This window comes from Gorilla gorilla, chromosome 22, assembly GCF_029281585.2.
Source record: "Gorilla gorilla gorilla isolate KB3781 chromosome 22, NHGRI_mGorGor1-v2.1_pri, whole genome shotgun sequence".
NCBI classification, from domain to species: Eukaryota; Metazoa; Chordata; class Mammalia; order Primates; family Hominidae; genus Gorilla; species Gorilla gorilla.
Genome location: NC_073246.2, coordinates 30,904,052 through 30,926,365, shown reverse-complemented (window position 1 = coordinate 30,926,365; position 22,314 = coordinate 30,904,052). Strand labels below are relative to the sequence as shown.

Here is a 22,314-nt window from a genome sequence, read left to right as displayed (position 1 = left end):
CAACGGGGTTGGCATGGAGAGGTATTAAGTAGAAAAACTCCGGCGGGGCACGGTGGCTCAGGCCTGTAATCCCAGCACTGTGGGAGGCCGAGGCCGGCGGATCACCTGAGGTCAGGAGTTCGAGACCAGCCTGGCCAACATGGTGAAACCCCATTTCTACTGAAAAATACAAAAATTATCTGGGCATGGTGGTGGGCGCCTGTAATCCCAGCTACTCGGGAGGCTGAGGCAGGAGAATCGCTTGAACCCAGGAGGCGGAGGCTGCGGTGAGCCGAGATCGCGCCACTGCACTCCAGCTTGAGGGACAGAGCGAGACTCCGTCTCAAAAAAAAAAAAAAAAAAAGGAAGAAAGAAAGAAGAAGAAGAGAACTCTGCGACTGAAAAGTACCTAGCAGGGACAACGCATTCCCTACGTCGTTCCAAGTGCAGACACCAACACCTGCGGACGCGGCTCCCAACAGGCGAGCTCCAGCTTCCGGTCCGCGGCCTTGGACGCGCATGCGCCGCAAGCTTTTTTTTTTTATTTTCCGGTAGGTCGCCAGCTGAGGCGGTTTGTAAGTTTTGGGTAGCAGTATGCTAGAATTTTGAGGCTCCCTTCCGATGAAAATTGAGCTGTTCATGCAGCCATGGAACCCGGGTTACAGCAGTGAGGGGGCCACGGCTCAAGGTGAGTCTCGCCTCAGCTAGCGCCAGTGGTGACCGCCACGGGGGTTTCCCACGCTGCAGCGCCCAGTGCAACCCTTTGGGAACGTGCCCGGCATGGCGGCCCCGGTTCCCCTCACTGCATGCGCCCATCTGTCGGCTCGGTCCTCGGCGTTGCTTCCCGGCTTCTGCAGCCCCGCTCCAGCCGGGGACCTCGCCCCGGGGGCAATCAGGGTGCGAGGGGGGCTGCGTGCTGGGCTTTCTTCCTGAGAGCGTCTTGGCTTGGGTCGCGGGGTACCCTGCTCTGTTCTTCAAAAAAAATCTGCAAGGAAAAGATATTATTCCACTCAGAAATCTCAAGTTTCAGTCTGCGTTCTCTTAAATATATTTTATTTTTTTAAAAAATAATAAAGGCGAGCTCTTACTATGTTACCCAGGCTGATCTTGAACTCCTGGGCTCAAGCAGTCCCCCTTCCTCTGCCTCCCAAAGTGCTGGGATTACAGGCGTGAGCCACCGCGCCCGGCCACAGTCTATTATCTTAAAGCATTCGCTGAAATCTTGAATCATAAAATTATCTTGAGGGTTTTTTGGAAGGACTGAAATCTCTTAAGCGAAAATAATTTGGCAGATAAATGACCTATGACATCACTCCCGTAGTTGTCCGTTCAAGAGTCCCTCCGTCCCGTTCTTCTTTGCTAATTCCATTTCATCTTCGATACCTCCAATTCAATAGGACCCTCTCCCAACTTTACTCACTCCCTGGGAGACTTTAAACAAATATATAGTTCCAAATAAGTGTTGACTCCCAAGATTATATATCTAGCTGAGTCTCTCGTAGACTTCAAAATTGTATATCTAACTGCCTGCTAGACATCTCTATTTAACAGGTGTCTTAGTAGGCACTTCATTACTTGTGTCTAAAACCAAGCTTCAGCTCCCCATGACCATCAACGTCTAAATAAATGGCACATCCATACTTTCAGTACCTTAAGGCCCTGGAGTCATTCTTCCGTGTCTCATGTAATTCATCTGTAAATCCTGTTGCCTCTGTTCTCTGCATGTATCCAGAACCTGAAGCTCACCAACTTGACCACTATAATCCTATCAAAGCCACCGTCCTCTCTCCCTAGTTATTGCGATGTCTATATCTGGTCACCCCACTTTTCCTTTCACTTTTCTCCATAGCAGCAAGTGTGGGGATCTTCATAAGTCAAACCTCTCTTGTAGCTCTTCCATGTCAGTCGGGATAAAATTCAAAATTCTGGCCATGCTTTACTAGTCCCAACATAAACTGCCCCACATTTCCTTACTAAACTCTTCTATTCCCCGTGTCCTCAGCTCACTGTGCTCTGGCCAGCTGTTCTAGCACCCTCCTGCCTCAAGGCCTTTGAATATGCTGTTCACTTTCCCTTGAACACTCTTGGCCAAGAAAAACACATGGCCTCCTTTTTCAGTTCCTTAAAGTCTCTTCCCTACAGTCACCTTAGGAGAAAGGCCTTTCCTGACAACGCTGTGTGCAGTCTCACCCCCTGCTGCCTCATTGTTTCCCTTATCCTTGTTTTCTTTTTCAGGTTTCTTCATAGCAGTTATTCACTGGGTACAAAAATTCTTTTTTGTTTTTTTTTTTTGAGACAGTCTTGCTCTGTTGCTCTGGCTGGAGTGCAGAGGTATGATCTTAGCTCACTGCAACCTCCGCCTCCCCAGTTCCAGCAATTCTCCTGCCTCAGCCTCCCTAGTAGCTGGGACTACAGGCGTGGGCGACCACACCTGGCTAATTTTTGTATTTTTAGTAGAGATGGAGTTTCATCATGTTGGCCAGGCTGGTCTCAAACTCCTGACCTTAGGTGATCCGCCCACCTCATCCTCCCAAAGTGCTGGGATTACAGGCGTTGGCCAGCCTGGTCTCAAACTCCTGACCTTAGGTGATCCGCCCACCTCATCCTCCCAAAGTGCTGGGATTACAGGCGTGAGCCACCACCGCACCTGGGCTGGGCATATAAATTTGTTTTTGATGTCATGGTATCCTCCCACCAGTAGAGTTGTTTTATTACTTTCATTCATTGTTATCTTAGTGCCAGTGCTTGAGAAACATTTGTTGAAATGATGACCAGTAATAATAATAGTAATAAGCAGCCGGACATGGTGGCTCATGCCTGTAATCCCAGCACTTTGGGAGCCCAGGGCGGGTGGATCATGACGGCAGGAGTTCGAGACCAGCCTGGCCAACGTGGTGAAACACCGTCTCTACTAAAAAAACCCAGAAAGCAGAGGTTGTAGTGAGCCGACTCTGCACTCTGGCCTGGGTGACAGAGCTAGACCCTGTCTCAAAAAAAAGTTTTTTTTAATTAATAATAATAGTAGCAAGCACGCATATAAAATTTACTCTGTTGCCAGGCACTTTCCACAAATTCTCATCTAATCATCACAGCAACCCTCTCATCCCAGTTATGGAGTTGGGGAGACTAAAGCACAGATAAATTAAGCCACTTGCCTAAGGTTCTGCAGTTGGTAAGTGGCAGAGCCAGGAGTTGCACCTTGGCAATCTGGTAATAGAATCCAAACACTGGTAACAGAGCCACTCCAACAAAAAACAAAGTAAACCATTTCCTCTAATAACCACCCAAGGAGTTGTTTTTTATGTTTCTCAACTCCAAAACAGACCAGCAAATATGTATATGGAATTCCAATAAGTCCAGGGATTTTAAGTATGTATGAAGATTTTGTTTAAAAAAAAAAAAAAAGGCCGGGAGCAGTGGCTCGTGCCTGTAATCCCAGCACTTTGGGAGGCCAAGGCGGGTGAATCACCTGAGGTCGGGAGTTTGAGACTAGCCCAACTGACATGGTGTAACTCCATCTCTACTAAATACAAAAAATTAGCTGGGTGTGGTGGCGCATGCCTGTAATCCTAGCTACTTGGGAGGCTGAGGCAGGAGAATCGCTTGAACCTGGGAGGTGGAGGTTGCAGTGAGCCGAGATCGCACCATTTCACTCCAGCCTGGGCAACAAGAGCGAAACTCCATCTCAAAAAAATAAATAAATAAATAATCTGGAAAAAAAAAAACATTGCGATTAAAGGAGGGAGGAATATTTGCAGTTCCAACAGTTATTAGAAAAGGAAAACTTCAAATTAAACATGAATAGACATATTAATAAATATATGTTAATATATGTATAAATATTATCAAGGCTACCCACCATCTTTTATGATACTTTAAATGCTTATATTTAAACTACTTAAATTCAGGTAACTACATGGCAAAGCAAGGAATCCTGCTGTGTTCTGTGGAGAGGAGGGCTAATGTCATTTGGCCTGGAAAAACATGTTCTGGAGTCAGACAGAATACTGAACACCCCTCTTGGAAATTCACAGTTTAAGACTCTGAGAAGTCACAAATAAGAATTGTGCCCATATAGTCTCTCACCTAATTAGGATTGCTTTTGTCTAGGGTAAATACCTAAACCATATGGGGCCGGGCATGGTGGCTCACGCCTGTAATCCCAGCACTTTGGAAGGCCAGGGTAGGTAGATCACCTGAGGTCAGGAGTTTGAGACCAGCCTGGCCAACATGATAAAACCCTTTCTCTACTAAAAATACAAAAAATTAGCTGGGCGTGGTGGCGAACACCTGTAATCCCAGCTATTCGGGAGGCTGAGGCAAGAGAATCACTTGAACCCAGGAGGCGGAGGTTGCGGTGAGCCAAGATTGTGCCATTGCACTCCAGCCTGGGCAACAAGAGCAAAACTCCATCTCAAAAAAAAAAAAAAAAAAAAAGACTAGGTGTGGCAGCTCACGCCTGTAATCCCAGCACTTTGGGAGGCCAGCGCGGGTGGATCACAAGGTCAGGAGTTCGAGACCAGCCTGCCCAACATGGTGAAACTCCATCTCTACTAAAAATACAAAAATTAGCTGGGCGTAGTGGGGTGCGCCTGTAATCTCAGCTACTCAGGAGGCTGAGGCAGGAGAATTGCTTGAACCTGGGAGGTGGAGGTTGCAATAAGCCAAGATTGCACCATTGTACTCCAGCCTGGGTGACAAAGTGAGACTCCCATCTCAAAAAAAAAAAAAAAAAAAAAACGCATCATAATCACACTTCTGAAAACCAAAGACAATGAAAAATTCTTAAAATTAGTGACAAAAATGAACCTTATCTATAAAGGAAAACTCAAATGAGAGTGATTTCTCATCAGTCACCAGAGAGGCTAGGTGAAGAGGCACAGCATTTTTCAAGTGTTGAAAGTAAAAACCTGTTAAGCCAGAATACTGCATCCAGGGAAAATATTCTGCAGAAATGAAGGGGAAATCAAGACATTCTAAGATGAAGGAAATCTAGATTTGTCACCAGCAGACCTATCCTAAAATAATGGTTAAAATAGGTTCTCTAAATAGAAAAGAAATAATAAAAGAATTATTATTAAAGAAGTATAATTTAGACCTATTTTATTTTACTTTATTTATTTTTATTTTTTTATTTTTAGAAGGAGTCTCGCTCTGTCGCCCAGGCTGGAGTGCAGTGGCTGTATCTCGGCTCACTGAAAGCTCTGCCTCCTGGGTTCACGCCCTTCTCCTGCCTCAGCCTCCTGAGTAGCTGGGACTACAGGCGCCCGCCACCACGCCCGGCTAATTTTTTGTATTTTTAGTAGAGACGGGGTTTCACCATGTTAGCCAGGATGGTCTTGATCTCCTGACCTCATGATCTGCCTGCCTTGGCCTCCCAAAGTGCTGGGATTACAGGCGTGAGCCACTGCGCCAGGCCATTTAGACCTATTTTAGGACTGTTAAGACTGAGGTGGTCTCTGCTGTGGTTTAATGTGTGCCCCAAAGTTCATGTGTTAGAAGCTTTATCCCAAAGCAATAGAGTTGAGAGGTGGGACCTTTCAGAGGTGATTAAGTGATATGCAGGGATATAACAAAAAATGTAACATTCCTGTCATCAGCGTTTCAGAAGAAGAGAAAGAAGGCAGGGTTGAAAAAGTTCCCAAAGAACACAGCCCTCACGAATGGATTAATGGTGTTACTGCAGGAGTGGGTTAGTTATTGTGGGAGTGGGTTCCTGATAAAAGCATGCATTTGGCCCCTTCATCTCTCTTGCTCTTGCTCTCATTCTCTCTTGCCCTCTGCCTTCCGCCATGGGATGACTCAGTAAGAATGTCCTTGCAAAATGCAGGCACCATTCTCTTGGATTTCCCTGCTTCCAGAACAATAAGCCAAATAAATTTCTCTTCATTGTAAACTACCCAGTCTCAAGTAGTCTGTTATAGTAACAGAAAATGAACTAATATAACATCCAATAGAAATATATAGATATAGTTAAATTTACAAATATGGGGCTCGAGAATTTGGAACATCCTAAGAATTTGAGAATTGTGAACATTTAATATTCAATAATACTTGGTACCATGAGACAATAGAGAAGATAAAGACGCCCTCAACCAAACCTTAAGGGATGCTAACATTTTAAAGATCTTGCTTGGCAGTAGTATGGTATGGTATATAAATTATACCTCATTAAAGCTATTAAAAAAAACTACTGAAGGGAAAATTCTACGTTATAAACATATCGTCTTTTTCTGTATTAATCTTTAATTTCTTTTTTTTTTTTTTTTTTTTTTGAGACGGAGTCTCGCTCTGTCGCCCAGGCTGGAGTGCGGTGGCGCGATCTTGGCTCACTGCAAGCTCCGCCTCCCGGGTTCATGCCATTCTCCTGCCTCAGCCTCCCGAGTAGCTGGGACTACAGGCGCCGGCCACCACGCCTGGCTAATTTTTTGTATTTTTAGTAGAGGCGGGGTTTCACTGTGTTAGCCAGGATGGTCTCGATCTCCTGACCTCATGATCCGCCCGCCTCTGCCTCCCAAAGTGTTGGGATTACAGGCGTGAGCCACCGCGCCCAGCCTAATCTTTAATTTCAATGCAATTACCATTTTTTCTTGTTTTCAAAACTTAACAAAATTATTCTAATGTTTATATGTGAGAAGAGCCAGGAAATACCAAAAAAGAATTCTACAAAAGAAGAGTGATGGCTATGAAGAGACAGAGTAGGAGCAATTTACTAACCCATCATAGTGATTTCAAGAGTTGAGTATTAGTTAGCTGGGTATGGTGGTAGCATGACTGTAGTCCCAGATACTTGGGAGGCTGAGACAGGAGGATTGCTTGAGCCTAGGAGTTCGAGGCTGCAACGAGCTATAATCGCACCATTGCACTCCAGCCTGGGTGACAGAGTGAGACTCTGTCTCAAAAAAAAAAAAAAAAAAAGAGTATTAGGACATGATATTATAGACAGATCAATATAACAAAATGGAGAATCCAGAAAAAGACTCAAATACATATAGGCACTTAACATATGTTGAAAGAAACATTTCAAATGTATTATAAGATGTACTGGTAAAAATGGCTAGCTAACTGGAAAAAAAAATAAGCTGGAAACTTCCGTCACCTTTTAAACTGAAGTATATCCCAGATGGATCAAATATTTAAATGCAGAAATTGAAAATGTATTCCAGCCGGGCGCGGTGGCTCACGCCTGTAATCCCAGCACTTTGGGAGGCCGAGGCGGGCGGATCACGAGGTCAGGAGATCGAGACCATCCTGGCTAACACAGTGAAACCCCGTCTCTACTAAAAAATACAAAAAATTAGCCGGGCGTGGTGGCGGGCGCCTGTAGTCCCAGCTACGCGGGAGGCTGAGGCAGGAGAATGGCGTGAACCCAGGAGGCGGAGCTTGCAGTGAGCCGAGATCGCGCCACTGCACTCCAGCCTGGGCGACAGAGCGAGACTCCGTCTCAAAAAAAAAAAAAAAAAAAAAAAAAGAAAATGTATTCCAAATAGAAAATAGAAGACTTTTTTTTTTTTTTTTTTTTTTGAGACAGAGTTTCACTCTTTTTGCCCAGGCTGGAGTGCAATGGCATGATCTCAACTCACTGCAACCTCTGACTCCCAGGTTCCAGTGATTCTGTCTCAGCCTCCCGAGTAGCTGGGATTACAGGTGCCTACCACCTCACCCAGCTAATTTTTGTAAAAAATAGAAGAATTTTAAAACAATCTTGCAGTAGAGAAATCCTTTCTAATCAAGATATTTTAGGCCAGGCACAGTGGCTCACGCCTGTAATCCCAGCACTTTGGGAGGCTGAGGCAGGCAGATCACCTGAGGTGATACAAAAACACAAAAAAATTGGCCAGGCATGGTGGCATGTGCCTGTAATCTCTCCCCTTGGGAGGCTGAGGCAGGAGAATTGCTTGGACCCGGGAGGCAGAGGTTGCAGTGAGCTGAGATCACGACACTGAGCTCCAGCCTAGGCAACAAGAGCGATAACTGCATCCCAAAATAAATAAATAAACAAATAATAAAATAAAAATATAAAAATTAGCTGGGGGTGGTGGTGGGTGCCTGTAATCTCAGCTACTTGGGAGGCTGAGGCAGGAGAATTGTTTGAGTCCGGGAGGTGGAGGTTGCAGTGAGCTAAGATCACACCACTGCACTCCATCCTGGGCACAAAGCAAGACTCCGTCTCAAAAAAAAACAAACAAACAAAAAATAAAGCTTGAAACCTGTAAAAGAAGAGATTGATAAAAGGAACTATGGTTTAGGTTGTTTGTTTGTTTGTTTGTTTGTTTGTTTGTGACAGAGTCTTGCTCTGTCATCCAGGCTGGAGTGCAGTGGCATGATCTTGGCTCACTACAACCTCCACCTTCTGGGCTCAAGCAGTCCTCCCACCTGAGCCTCTCAAGTAGCTGGGACTTCAGGCACGCACCAACACACCCGGGTAATTTTGTTGTATTTTTTAGTAGAGACAGGGTTTCATTATGTTACCCAGGCTGATCTCAAACTCCTGGACTCAAGCTATCTACCCTCCTTGGCCTCCCAAAGTGCTGGGATTACAGGTGTGAGCCACCGTGCTAGGCCAAAAGGAACAATGTATTAAGAATTTTCTTGTAAAGAAAAGAAGCAGGGGACTGAGTACAATTGTAAACTTCTGTTCTGTATGGCAACTTTCTGGAAAGCAACTTGGCAATATCTATCAAAATTTAAAATGTACATGTTGATACAACCATCCACCTCTGTAAGTTTATTATTGAATACACAGTATTCAGTTTACCATACTATATATATAAAAAGACCTTGCATTATAGGATTGTTCATATTAGTAAACATGTGGAAACAACCCAAGTGTCCATCAATAGGTAAAGAATTAAATAAGTTATGGCATATCTACATGATTCATTATAACAGCCGACAGCTACAAAGAATGAGGTAGATCACTATATGTTGACAGTGAATAGATCTACAAAATATGTTTGGTGGGGAGGGAGATAGGAAATAGGAGGAAAAAGTATATATTATCCCCTTTGGATTTAAATATGTATACTGTATATATCTCACACTGTACATATTTATACATTATACCAGCATTTTTCACATATATATATATATGTATAATGCTTAAGATGTTTTAATGTTAACAGGGGTGACTTAAGCTACAGGACAATTAACATTTATTTTCTCTTTATGTTCCTCTGCTTCTTAAAAACTAATAAATAGGCCAGGCGCAGTGGCTCACGCCTGTAATCCCAGCACTTTGGGAGGCCGAGGCGGGCGGATCATGAGGTCAGGAGATCAAGACCATCCTGGCTAACACGGTGAAACCCCATCTCTACTAAAAATACAAAAAATTAGCCGGGTGTGGTGGTGGGCGCCTGTAGTCCCAGCTACTTGGGAGGCTGAGGCAGGAGAATGGCGTGAACGCGCCGAGGTGGAGCTTGCAGTGAGCCAAGATTGCACCACTGCACTACAGCCTGGGTGACAGAGCGAGACTCCGTTTCAAAAAAAAAAAAAAAAAAAAAAAAAAAAAAAAACTAATAAATGCCATGCACACTGGCTCATACCTGTAATGTTAGCACTTTGGGAGGCCAAGGCAAGAGGATTGTTTGAGCCCAGGAGGTCGAGACCAGTCTGGACAACATAGCAAGACCTTGTTTCTACAAATAAAAAATGAAGCCGGGCGTGGCAGTGCATACCTGTGGTCCTAGCTACTCAGAAGTCTGAGGTGGGAGGATTGCTTGGGCGTGGGGGGTTGAGGTTGCAGTGAGCGGGGATCATGCCACTGCACTCCAGCTGTGGTGACAGAGCTAGACCCTGTCTCAAAAAAAACTAATAAACATTAATATTTACTTAAAAAGAAGAAATTGACCATCCACGTAACCAAACTCTCTGACTTACTTTGTTCATTCTAGGTTTCCAGTGTAACCAGTCATATCCTCTCTTCTGGCTACATTATTGATACAGCTTTTTGACTATATAATTGGTTTACTTTGATGAAATTGCCCATTATGGTAGCTCAAGATGTCCACTCAACTATCTAGACACAGAAGAATGTGGTGTCTACTTACTATTAAGAGTTTTTTTGTGTTTGTTTTTTTATAGATGGTCTCAGTATGTTGCTCAGGCTGGTCTTAGCATAGGACTTAGCATATTATATCTGAAAATAGAGTAATAGGGAAAGAGACTAATTAAATTGTACAATTTATGAAGAAACCAAATACAATTTTAGTAAGTACCCATGTTGATGTATTCATTTCTTCCAAGATTGCATATGTAAATTGTCTCTCTTATCTTTACCTCCTTAGAAACTTACACATGTCCAAAAATGATTGAGATAGAGCAGGCGGAGGCCCAGCTTGCTGAGTTAGACCTGCTAGCCAGTATGTTCCCAGGTGAGAGTGAGCTCATAGTGAATGACCAACTGGCTGTAGCAGAACTGAAAGATTGTATTGAAAAGAAGACAATGGAGGGGCGATCTTCAAAAGTCTACTTTACTATCAATATGAACCTGGATGTATCTGACGAAAAAATGGTAATTCAGTTTTGCTTTTAGAGGGATTGAAACATGTTGAGACTTAAAACATTGGTTAGTGCACTTTTTCTTCTTCTCTTTAATCAGGCGATGTTTTCTCTGGCCTGTATTCTTCCCTTTAAATACCCGGCAGTTCTGCCTGAAATTACTGTCAGGTACGTTACAGAAGCTCTGGCCAACTTTGGAGGTCAAAATTAATCTGAGAATAAAAGCAATTCTCTAATTTGTTTTCTGTTCCAAGACAATATTTTTCTTGTATCTTTTCTATTAGATCAGTATTACTGAGTAGATCCCAGCAGACTCAGCTGAACACAGATCTGACTGCATTCCTGCAAAAACATTGTCATGGAGATGTTTGTATACTGAATGCCACAGAGTGGGTTAGAGAACACGCCTCTGGCTATGTCAGCAGAGATACTTCATCTTCACCCACCACAGGAAGCACAGTCCAGTCAGTTGACCTCATCTTCACGAGACTCTGGATCTACAGCCATCATATCTATAACAAATGCAAAAGAAAGAATATTCTAGAGTGGGCAAAGGAGCTTTTCCTGTCTGGGTTTAGCATGCCTGGAAAACCTGGTGTTGTTTGTGTGGAAGGCCCACAAAGTGCCTGTGAAGAATTCTGGTCAAGGTTTGCTTTTACATATGTATATGAAGTCATGTCAATAATGTTAATACTAAACAAGATACAGTCATGTGCTGCCTAGTGATGTTTTGGTCAACAGTGGACCACACATAAAACAGTGATGCCATAAGATTATAATGGAGCACATATAGAAACCTGATATATGGCACTTGATCTTCCCACTATTGAATATCAGAGTGATATTCAGTAATGGTGCTGGGACATTTGGTTTTCTATATGAAAAAATATAAATGCAAAAAAAGTACCATCTAGGTTTGTGTAAGTACACTCTATCGTGGTGGTACAACAACAAAATAGCCTAAAGATACATTTCTCAGAATGTATCCCTGTTGTTAAGCAACACATGACTATTAGAGATGTGGAGATAAGTATGTCCCAGGGGTTGTGTCTTTATGGGGATTCAATCTCAAGTTGATGGATATGGCAGAAATCACATGTAGCCAGCATTTTCCCCGTCACCTGACAAGTGCATGTAGGAGACATTCTGTAAATATGCACTGAATGAATTGAGCTCCTGCCCCAGACACTATGACCCCATCCACTTCCATGGATCTGGTCCTTCCCTCATTTTAGTGATGCTGCAAACTGTATACCCTGTGAAGTAAGGAGCTTTCTAGAAGCATTAGAATTGCCACTAGTCTTCTCATTTCTCTACTGATATACTAAATGAATTTCTGAGAAGGTCCATAGTAGTTTGGGATTCAGTAATTCCTACATTTCTAAACTACTGATACATGGCTGTAGTAAGGGCAACAAATGAGTTCAGGGATGAGATTATGACCAGAATCATATTTGATTAAAATAAATCCCTGTGAGATAAAAGTAGACTTCTTGGACAGGGTGTGTATGACTCACACCTGTAATCCCAGCACTTTGGGAGGCTGAGGCCGGAGTATCACTTGCAGCCAGGAGTTTGAAACCAGCATGAGCAATATAGCAAGACCTGCCTCTACTAAATCAATAAGTAAAAGTTATAAACATTTTAAAAAGTAGACTACTTCTAGGAAAAGGCATTGATAAATCTGTTTTATAACTTCTGTTTTAAATGCTCTAGAATATACATTTTGAAAATGTTTACTTTGGAAATTTCTTTTCAGACTCAGAAAATTAAACTGGAAGAGAATTTTAATTCGCCATCGAGAAGACATTCCTTTTGATGGTACAAATGATGAAATGGAAAGACAAAGGAAATTTTCCATTTTTGAAGAAAAAGTGTTCAGTGTTAATGGAGCCAGGGGAAACCACATGGACTTTGGTCAGCTCTATCAGTTCTTAAACACCAAGGGATGTGGGGATGTTTTCCAGATGTTCTTTGGTGTAGAAGGACAATGACATCAAGAGTAGTTGAAAGTATCTTGCCACTGTTGGCCTTTTGATTTTTTTTCCCACTTTTTCTTGAAAGATTAAGTAATTTTATTTTAGTTCCATTGTAGAATGTTGGGGAGTGGGGCACAAGAAAAAAATAGTATAGCTGAAATGCATCTGTTAAAAATGTCATGATTGAAAGCAGAACTGAGTTTCAAATTACAACCTTAAAATTGTTGTTAGATATTTCTTCACATATCAGCTGCCCATTTTGAAAAAGAAATTATCCATAAAGGTAATGTTGGTGCTCCAATTTGCCAGCCATTCCCAACCCCCTTCTCCCTTACCTGCCTTCACTAAAGAACCCAGAAAAGCTAATTGCTCCCCTTTCAGCCTCTGTTGCAACTAACAACTCTCAGTGGCCTCAGGACACAGCTTTGGCCTTGGGAATTCTGGGAAAACTTTTACTTCCTGATTAAAGATACATATGCAGCTAGGCCACCTCCTCCCCCCCTTACTGCCATAAACACCAAAGTGATGACTGGAGCTGGAGGAGTTATTTGAACCATGACAGAAGGAAGGGCCAAGAGAAACACGAAGATGCCAGTTGCCACATTGTTGAGCTGCTGACCCAACACCAGCCATTGCCTGTCTCTAAACGTCTTACGAAATAAAACCAGTTTTGTTTAATTTCTAGGCTTTTTTTTTTTTTTTTAAATAGATGGAGTCTTGCTCTGTCGCCCAGGCTAGAGTGCAATGGTGCAACCTCTGCTCACTGCAACCTCCGCCTCCCAAGTTCAAGTGATTCCCCTGCCTCAGCCTCCCAAGTAGCTGAGATTACAGGCACCCGCCACCATGCCTGGCTAATTTTTGTGTTTTTTAGTAGAGACAGGGTTTCACCATTTTGGCCAGGCTGGTCTTGAACTCCTGACCTCAGGTGATCCTCCCACCTCGGCTTCCCAATGTGCTTGGATTACAGGCATAAGCCACCGTGCCTGGCCAATTTCTAGGCTTTTTACTAGCAGTTGAAAGCTAGTTTGTCAAATAGTTTTCAGAGCTTTAGTTTTGCATTTACCCCAGCCTTTTGATACACAAATAGGTGAAGTTTTTCTGAAGTGGAGTTTGCAGTTCCTCACTTTTTGTATACTCATGCTCTGCCCCTGCTCCTGGGCTTGCCTCAGACAAGGCTGAGGCATTAGTAGGGCTTAAACTTTTTTAATAAGCCTCAACAATTCATCAAATTAGTAATTTAGAAAATTTGTTTGGCAAATTGTATTCTGACATTTTTTGTTCTGGAAATGGCTTTCTGTACATTTATTTTTGCCAAATTGACCTAGCATTAAATAAACACACCACTCAGTTTTTGAGGACCTCCATAAACCAGTTCCAAAAGCATTTATTATTTGCTAATTTGCTAGCATGCAGGTTGATGCAGGTTGATACCAGGTGTTGGATATTTCTTGACCAGTCAGACTTGGTTAAGGAATGGAGTTGGGGTGAGAGACAATGCATTAAGTTAGTAGAAGGTTGTAGGCAAACTATGCTCATCACAAAATGAATCAGTAAGTAAAAGACAGCATATATTATGTAATACAATGTAGAAATCTGAAGGAATAAAATGGAAGAAGGCAATGTGGATAGATCTTAAATATAAAGGTGGTTAAACATAAATGAGAATCAGAATGGTATTTAAAGCACAGTGCTTGTATTGGACCTAAATCTTATGTATGTCCCCAGATTTCCTCCCTGCTGCCCTGTCCTATCGCCCCATCAGTTGTCCTGGAAATCCCAGTTCCTCTGCTGCCACCAGACAGCCAGATGGACCAGTTGTGTGTCTAGTTTCTGATTCCTCCAGCGACTAACAGATTTGTATGAAATACCCTACAGAGAATGGAATCTGACATCCCTACCACCAAAGGGGGCAGATGATGCATATATTACTTTAAGCAGCTAAAGTGGCAGCTAAACTGCTAAAACTTTTTCAGTCTCTGTACATTATATTAAAAACCAGATTGCTATGTATAATATGCAGATCTCAAATGTCACATAAACACATAGAATGCAACAGAGTAGTTTTATAAGTTTTCTTTCCTGGGACATCTGTCAAATTTAGACGTTTATGATTAAGTCATACTAAGCCAGGGAAGTACAGATTTTCCAATCTTGTGATGACCAACTTCCTTTGAGAATGGATAAATGTAGTTAAATGTTAGAAATGTTAGAGTATAAACAATATAGCTTTCTTAGGTTTCTTTCTCTTTTTTTTTTTTTTTTCTGGAGACAGAATCTGGATCAGTCACCCAGGCTGGAGTGCAGTGGCGCAATCTTGGCTTACTGCAACCTCCGCCGCCTGGGGTTCAAGCGATTCTCCCACCTCATTCTCCCGAGTAGCTGAGATTACAGGTGCGTGCTACCACGCTCGCTATTTTTTGTATTTTTAGTAGAGACAGGGATTCACTATGTTGGCCAGGCTGGTCTTGAAGTCTTGACCTCAGATGATCCACCTGCCTCAGCCTCTCAAAGTGCTGGAATTACAGGCGTGAGCCACCGCGCCCTGCCCAGTTTCTGCCAATGATTATATACTTGACATATAAACACCCTTAAATATAAAATGTTCCGTATGATTGCACATAAAAAATTTGTTCAGCAACGACAATTTGTCAACATATTAATGTAATAAATAGTTTGAACTGAAATCACCTATAAAAAATGATAAATCCTGGAAAGAAACCGTTTCAAGTCAAATTATGTTTAAAAGTTACATTTTTCTAAAGAAAACAAGTATAGGCAGGGAATACTGGCCACATGCCTTGTTTTTTTTTTTTTTTTTTTTTTTAAGACGAAGTCTCACTCTGTAGCCTAGGCTGGAGTGCGAGTGCAGTGGCGTGAGATCTAGGCTCACCACAACCTCTGCCTCCCAGGTTCAAGCAATTCTTCCTCAGCCTCCGGAGTAGCTGGGATTACAGGCGCGCGCCACTGCACCCCGCTAATTTTTGTATTTTTAGTAGAGAGGTAGGTTTCACCGTGTTAGCCTGGCTGGTCTTGAACTCCCGACCTCACGTAATCCGCCCGCCTCGGCCTCCCAAAGTGCTATTTATTTTATTATTATTATTATTATTATTAAGAAAGATGCGTATCAGGGAAACTAAAAAAACACAGACTATGGGTGAAATTCCATAAAAGCGGCAATGTAGCCAAGGTTTAAAGGTATTTAAGGGCAGACGCAGAAATTACGTTCCCGCCCCACCCCCCCAGCGATAATTAGAACTACTTGAGAAAACTAAGTCCATAAAAACTCAGCAAAGGGGCACCACGAGCCTTCCACTTTAACACAATCTGCCAATCTGAAGCCATCATATCCGGGAAGGGATGTAGGTCGTAATGTCCTTTGCCATCCCTGCGAGGGACAGAGCTGGGCGAGGAAAGATTCCAGATCAGCTTGGAAGTGTCTCCTGGCTGCCTACAGACACCAGGGTATCGCAAGGCGCCCAGGCGCTCTGGGGCTGTCATTGACAGCTAGGCTTTCTCTTGTGACCGCGGCAACTCCCGAGCACTCGCAGGCCTCACACGCAGCTTAAGAGTGCGGAGTGAAGCGAAGCTCGCTATGCTTCGCGCGTGCGCCTTCCTGGGCCGGGGTGACCCGGAAGCACTAGCTCGTAAGTTGCCGGGATGCTGTGAGCACAGGGACTTATGAGGAGGTCGCGTCACTGCAGCTGCGAGCGCTGCGTTTCGGATCTCGGCAATAGCTTCCGACCCCGGGCTTGAGTCCTAAGCTGCGGACTCGCCTCCCCAGTGGGCATCTCGCAGGCCAGCCAGATGCTGCTTTGGGGCGGAGTTGGACTTTTTATTTTTTTGTTGTTGTTGACGCTTATTATCTTTTGGAAAAACAGGCATAGATCCCCATTCTCGGGACTTCCCAGATGTTGCTGCAACTGGGGGATTAGAGGAATGGTGCACCCTGGGATCCAGGTGGTGCCTTCGAAGTCCAGGGTGTTCCTCGATTTTAACCAGGGAATTACCGAAATGGAGGGTTTTTTCCCCACTGGGGCATTTGGCTTTTCAGATTTTGTAAACCTTGTTCCTCCCACCAACAAATTATATATATTATTTATATGTTATATATAACGTATTACATATATGTATTATATATATGATTACACATAATATGTATCATTATAGGAAGAGTAGAAATAACTGGATTTTAAAGTCACCCACAATCCTGTGTCCAAAAAGACAATATTAAATTTTGGTTTTACATTTTATTTTCTAGTATCTTATTTTTGCATGTGTGTATATGCGGGGTTTTCTTTAAAAAAAAAAAAAAACAAATTAGGCCGGGTGCGGCGGCTCACGCCTGTAATCTCACCACTTTGGGAGGCCGAGGTGGGTGGATCACCTGAGGTCAGGAGTTCGAGACCAGCCTGGCCAACATCGTGAAACCCTGTCTGTACTAAAAATACAAAAAATTAGCCAGGTGTGGTGGCAGGCGCCTGTAATCCCAGCTCCTCGGGAGGCTGAGGCAGGAGAATCGCTTGAACCCAGAAGGCAGAGGTTGCAGTGAGCCAAGATCACGCCACTGCACTCTAACCTGGGTGACACAGCAAGACTCCTTCTCAAAAAAAAAAAAAAAAAAAGGTGCAGCAATGACTAGCCTTGTGCATTCATTTTTATCCCCCCATCTTTAACACTTATTTTTTTAACAGAATTATGGAGCGACTATAATTGAAGATGGAAGTTTCATGGAAAGGGATGATATTCAACATAGTTAACAACCAATATGACCTGATCACCATCCATTGGAATAGCCACATGTCTAGGGCTGGAATGGGGTTTTAGAATCCTGAGAAATCAGCAATTAACACTTTAGCCAGGAATCAGGGGGAGGTCAGAAACATCCTAGGAAAATGGGAAGGGCAATGAAAGAACATTTCAGAGGGTATCAGAGAATTTTACTATTCTAACACCCATTCAGTTAAACGTATATAATAATCATCAGCGCAATTTATATGTTTGCTATTGAAAAGATAAGGATTATAATCTGATTATCTTGTCCTCTTCTGTCCAGAATTGGTGGGTTCTTGGTCTCACTGACTTCAAGAATGAAGCCTCGGACCCTCATGGTGAGTGTTACAGCTCTTAAGATGGCACGTCTGGAGTTTGTTCCTTCTGATGTTCGGATGTGTTCAGAGTTTCTTCCTTCTGGTGGGCTCGTGGTCTCGCTGGCTCAAGAGTGAAGCTGCAGACCTTCGCAGTGAGTGTTACAGCTCTTAAGGCGGTGTGTCTGGAGCTGTTCCTTCCTCCCGGTGGGCTCCTGGTCTTGCTGGCTTCAGGAGTGAGGCTGCAGACTTTCATGGTGAGTGTTACAGCTCATAAAAGCAGTGTGGACCCAAAGAGTGAGCAGTAGCAAGATTTATTGCAAAGAGAAAAAAAACAAAGCTTCTGCAGCATGTAAGGGGACCAGAGCGGGTTGCCACTGCTGGCTCCTGCAGCCTGCTTTTATTCTCTTATCTGGCCCCACCCACATCCTGCTGATTGGTCCATTTTACAGAGAGCTGAGTGGTCTGTTTTGACAGGGTGCTGATTGGTGCGTTTACAATCCCTGAGCTAGACACAAAGTTTCTCCACCTCCCCCCTAGATTAGCTAGATACAGAGTGTCCACACAAAGGTTCTCCAAGTCCCCACCAGAGTAGCTAGATACAGAGTGTCGATTGGTGCATTCGCAAACCCTGAGCTAGACACAGGGTGCTGATTGGTGTGTTTACAAACCTTGAGCTAGATACAGAGTGCCAATTGGCGTATTTACAATCCCTGAGCTAGACATAAAGGTTCTCCACGTCCCCACCAGACTCAGGAGCCCAGCTGGCTTCATCCAGTGGATCCCATACCCTGGCTGCAGGTGGAGCTGCTTGCCAGTCCCCCGCCGCGCGCCCACACTCCTCAGCCCTTGGGTGGTCGATGGGACTGGGTGCCGTGGAGCAGGGGGTGGCGCTTGTCGGGGAGGCTCAGGCTGCACAGGAGCCACGGAAGCGGGGAGGGGAGGCTCAGGCATGGCGGGCTGCAGGTCCTGAGCCTTGCCCCGCGGGAAGGCAGGTAAGGCCCGGCAAGAAATTGAGCACAGCAGCTGCTGGCCTCCGTGCTAAGCCCCTCACTGCCCGGGGCCTGCGGGGCGGGCAGGCAGGCCACTAGGAGCGCAGGGTCCGCCGAGCCCACGCCCACCAGGAACTCACGCTGGCCCGCAAGCACCGCGCGCAGCCCGGGTTCCCGCCTGTGCCTCTCCCTCCACACCTCCCCTCAAGCTGAGGGAGCCGGCTCCGGCCTTGGCCAGCCCAGAAAGGGGCTCCCACAGTGCAGCGGCGGGCTGAAGGGCTCCACAAGTGCCGCCAAAGTGGGACCCCAGGCAGAGGAGGCGCCGAGAGCGAGCCAGGGCTGTGAGGACTGCCAGCACGCCGTCACCTCTCACTGTGAAATTGGAGGAAAACTCATCTGTTGAAGTCAAGGAGGAAGGTAGAATGGTCAGAGTTTTGAAGAAGTGTTCAAATAATTAATTGCTGGGAGTCCTAAGACATTACGGAAGTATGGTACATTTGTTGGGCTGTAATGAAGACACAACTAAGGCATGGGATAATTAATTCTTAGTGGTCTAAAGCTTCTGTTGACTAAATTGTTTGTTTTCCAGGTAGTGTTCAACTTTTCTCTGGAAAAAAAAAAAAACTGAAAACAAATAATTGGCTTTGTGTAGTGTTTGGTTTCTCCAGATGAATAGGCTGAAAGAGCAGATGTACAAGAGACTTTGTGGTATTGGCAAGAGAGTGATTGACACAAAAGATCATGAACTCTAAAGTGAACAATGAAGGGAGTAAAGAGAAAAGAGTCCTTAGAGTTAGCGAGAAAATATAAGGGCCAATGCAAGGTTAAGATTTCCTTGAAGAATGTATAGGTGGAAACAGTTAAATGAGGAATCTGGCAAGAGAGATTGTGACCCAAGAGTGGGGTGAAATTGGGAAAATTTAAGTATTAATATCAGGATGTGACTGTGGTGTGGTAGATGAAGTGGAATGGAGGAAAAGGATATGAGAGATGAAGATTTTTATAACTGAGAGGCCAAGCAATGGACAGATATGCCACATGAACCTAATTAGGACTTTAAAAAGACCATCCAGGATGATGTTTGGAATGAGGGTGGAGAGCCAAGTGCTAAGTCTTTAGAGACTAAAAGGGAGTGACCGGGAGGCTGGTAAGAGGACAGATGTCAGAAGGTGTATTCTGTTGACAGCAGCCCAAAAACAATGATTTATTGTTTTAAGGAAAGTGGAAGCAAAGAGGATCCTATTCTTATCTGCAGACCCCTGAGGTAGGTAGGATTTTAGACAATAAACAGCACTCATGAGAGGCTGCTATGGAAGCACTGTCATTAGCCAAACTGTAAACACGTGTTGAGGGTGAATATTGGCTAATCAGCGAAGCTGCAATTCCAAAGAATATGTGGGAAGAAAGGGCTTTGTAGGGCACATAGGAGTAGGGGTTAGACCAGCAAGAAAGGACACAGTTTTTTTTGTTTGTTTGTTTTTGAGAGGGAGTCTTGCTCTGTCGCCCAGGCTGGAGTGCAGTGGTGCGATCTCGGCTCACTGCAAGCTCCGCCTCCCGGATTCACACCATTCTTTTGCCTCAGCCTCCCGAGTAGGTGGGACTACAGGCGTCCGCCACCACGCCCGGCTAATTTTTTGTATTTTTAGTAGAGACGGGGTTTCACCGTGTTAGCCAGGATGGTCTTGATCTCCCGACCTCGTGATCCACCTGCCTCGGCCTCCCAAAGTGCTGGGATTACAGGCATGAGCCACCATGGAAAGGACACAGTTTTATGTGGTAAGGAAATAATATATACATGTGTCTGTATCTCCTTCCTGCCTTCTTGACTTCCTGAGTCCAGACTCAGTATTACAGTTTCCTTCTAGATTCCGGAAATCTGTTTTTCATCAGTTTTAATTTTAGTTGTGTTGTTTTTGTCTTCTTCAATGTTTTCATCAATTTTTTTGTGTGTATGTGAATTTGAGAGGGGCTGCTAGAAGATGCTATTTTGAACTGGAAATTCACCTATATATTCCTCTAGTACTATTATGGTTATTTTCTGTTCTTTTAAATCCCTCTGATATAGTTTGGACATTTGTCCCCACCCAAATCTCATGTTGAATTGTGATGAGTTACAGCTGGTATATACTGAAATTATTCTTATTGTACACTTATTTTGTAATGTTAGCAAACTATTATATCTTATTTTCTCAATTGACTCTCTAGAGATCTCAGTTGACAAACAAATGCTCTGCTGGCATATATTACCTATGTAGTGTTGCTGCTATTTAAATAAGAAGTTTGCTTAAAAAGAATTTAAAAACACTTTTTTCCTTCTTTCCAGCGTTCAAGATGTCAAAGCGAGGACGTGGTAGGTCCTCTGGTGTGAAATTCTGGATTTCCTTGGGTCTTCCAGTAGGAGCTGTGATCAACTGCTGACAACACAGGAGCCAGAAACCTGTATATCATCTCCGTGAAGGGGATCAAGGGACAGCTGAACAGACTTTCTGCTGCTAGTGTGGGTGACATGGTGATGGTCACAGTCAAGAAGGGCAAACCAGAGCTCAGAAAAATGGTACATCCAGCAGCGGTCATTCGACAACCAAAGTCATACCGGAGAAAAGATGGTGTGTTTCTTTATTTCGAAGATAATGCAGGGGTCATAGTGAATAATAAAGGCAAAATGAAAGGTTCTGCCATTATAGGACCAGTAGCAAAGGAGTATGCAGACTTGTGGCCCTGGATTGTGTCCAATGCTCGCAGCATTGCATGATTTTCCAGTAGATTAAAAAGAAAAAGAAAAACTTTAAACCCATTAAAAAGTATTTGTACCCCCCCAAAAAGCTACATCTTAATAACAGTTGAAGGTAAAGTACCACCAAGTTTAATAAAGATTAATTAATGCTGAGTTGTTTTGTTTTGTTTTGTTTTGAGACGGAGTCTCGCTCCGTTGCCCAGGCTAGAGTGCAGTGGCACGATCTCGGCTCACTGCAAGGTCTGCCTCCTGGGTTCACGCCATTCTCCTGCCTCAGTCTCCCAAGTAGCTGGGACTACAGGCGCCCGCTACCACGTCCAGCTAATTTTTTGTATTTTTAGTAGAGATGGGGTTTCACCATGTTAGCCAGGATGGTCTAGATCTCCTGACCTCATGATTCACCTGCCTCGGCCTCCCAAAGTGCTGGGATTACAGGTGTCAGCCACCTGGCCCAGCCGAAATATATTAAGTGCTTGATGTCTGATTTTCCTCCTCAGAAACTTGTCTGGATGGGTAAGATTATTTTAACATCAGACTTCTGTAAGGCATGCCCAATATTAACTTAGGGAAAAAAGGCTATAATTCTGATGTGTAACTCTTAATCTGTGAAAACAAGAATTTATAATATTAATAATTATGAATGAAGAAGGGAGGGTTTCAAGTCTCTTTTTTTTTTTTTTTTTTTTAACTCCCAACCTGGTTTCTGAAGAGTTTCTAATCTTGGCCTTAAAAGTATTGACATTTCTTTTTTCTTTTTTTCTTTTGAGACAGAGTCTTGCTCTGTTGCCCAGGCTGGAGTGCAGTGGTGTGACCTCAGCTCAGTGCAACCTCTGCATCGTGGGTTCAAGTGATTCTCCTGTCTCAGACTCCTGAGTATATAGCATTACAGGCACGCACCACCACGCCTGGCTAATTTTTGTATTTTTGGTAGAGACAAGTTTTCACCATGTTGGCCAGGCTGGTCTCGAGCTCCTGACCTCAGGTAATCCTCCTGGCTTGGCCTCCCAAAGCGTTGGGATTACAGGCGTGAGCCACTGCACCCAGCC

At 43.9% G+C, this 22,314-nt stretch overlaps 1 protein-coding gene and 1 pseudogene across 2 annotated transcripts; both read left to right on the top strand.

Annotated features, from left to right (window-relative positions):
• Positions 1 to 499: 499 nt before the first annotated feature.
• RWDD2B (RWD domain containing 2B) lies at positions 500 to 13,826 on the top strand. Of its 2 annotated transcripts, XM_063702732.1 has the most exons (6): positions 500 to 667; positions 8,267 to 8,404; positions 10,266 to 10,492; positions 10,580 to 10,647; positions 10,764 to 11,126; positions 12,239 to 13,826. In XM_063702732.1, exons 1-6 carry the CDS (start codon positions 601 to 603, stop codon positions 12,471 to 12,473), a joined length of 1,098 nt encoding a protein of 365 aa, XP_063558802.1. In that variant the 5' UTR covers positions 500 to 600; the 3' UTR covers positions 12,474 to 13,826. The 2 variants fall into 2 exon arrangements, with proteins under 2 accessions (XP_063558802.1, XP_004062697.1); XM_004062649.5 differs by lacking the exon at positions 8,267 to 8,404 and having other exon boundaries at positions 501 to 667.
• Positions 13,827 to 15,565: 1,739 nt separating this feature from the next.
• On the top strand, positions 15,566 to 21,985 carry LOC101140917 (large ribosomal subunit protein uL14-like; annotated as a pseudogene).
• Positions 21,986 to 22,314: the final 329 nt, after the last annotated feature.

Bases quoted from the DNA above. Each gene is read 5' to 3' on its own strand.
- RWDD2B (XM_063702732.1), top strand. From the start codon at position 601: ATGAAAATTGAGCTGTTCATGCAGCCATGGAACCCGGGTTACAGCAGT. The intron at 668-8,266 runs GTGAGTCTCGCC...TGTTTGTGACAG, and splicing joins TGAGGGGGCCACGGCTCAAG to AGTCTTGCTCTGTCATCCAG. The intron at 10,648-10,763 runs GTACGTTACAGA...CTTTTCTATTAG, and splicing joins CTGCCTGAAATTACTGTCAG to ATCAGTATTACTGAGTAGAT.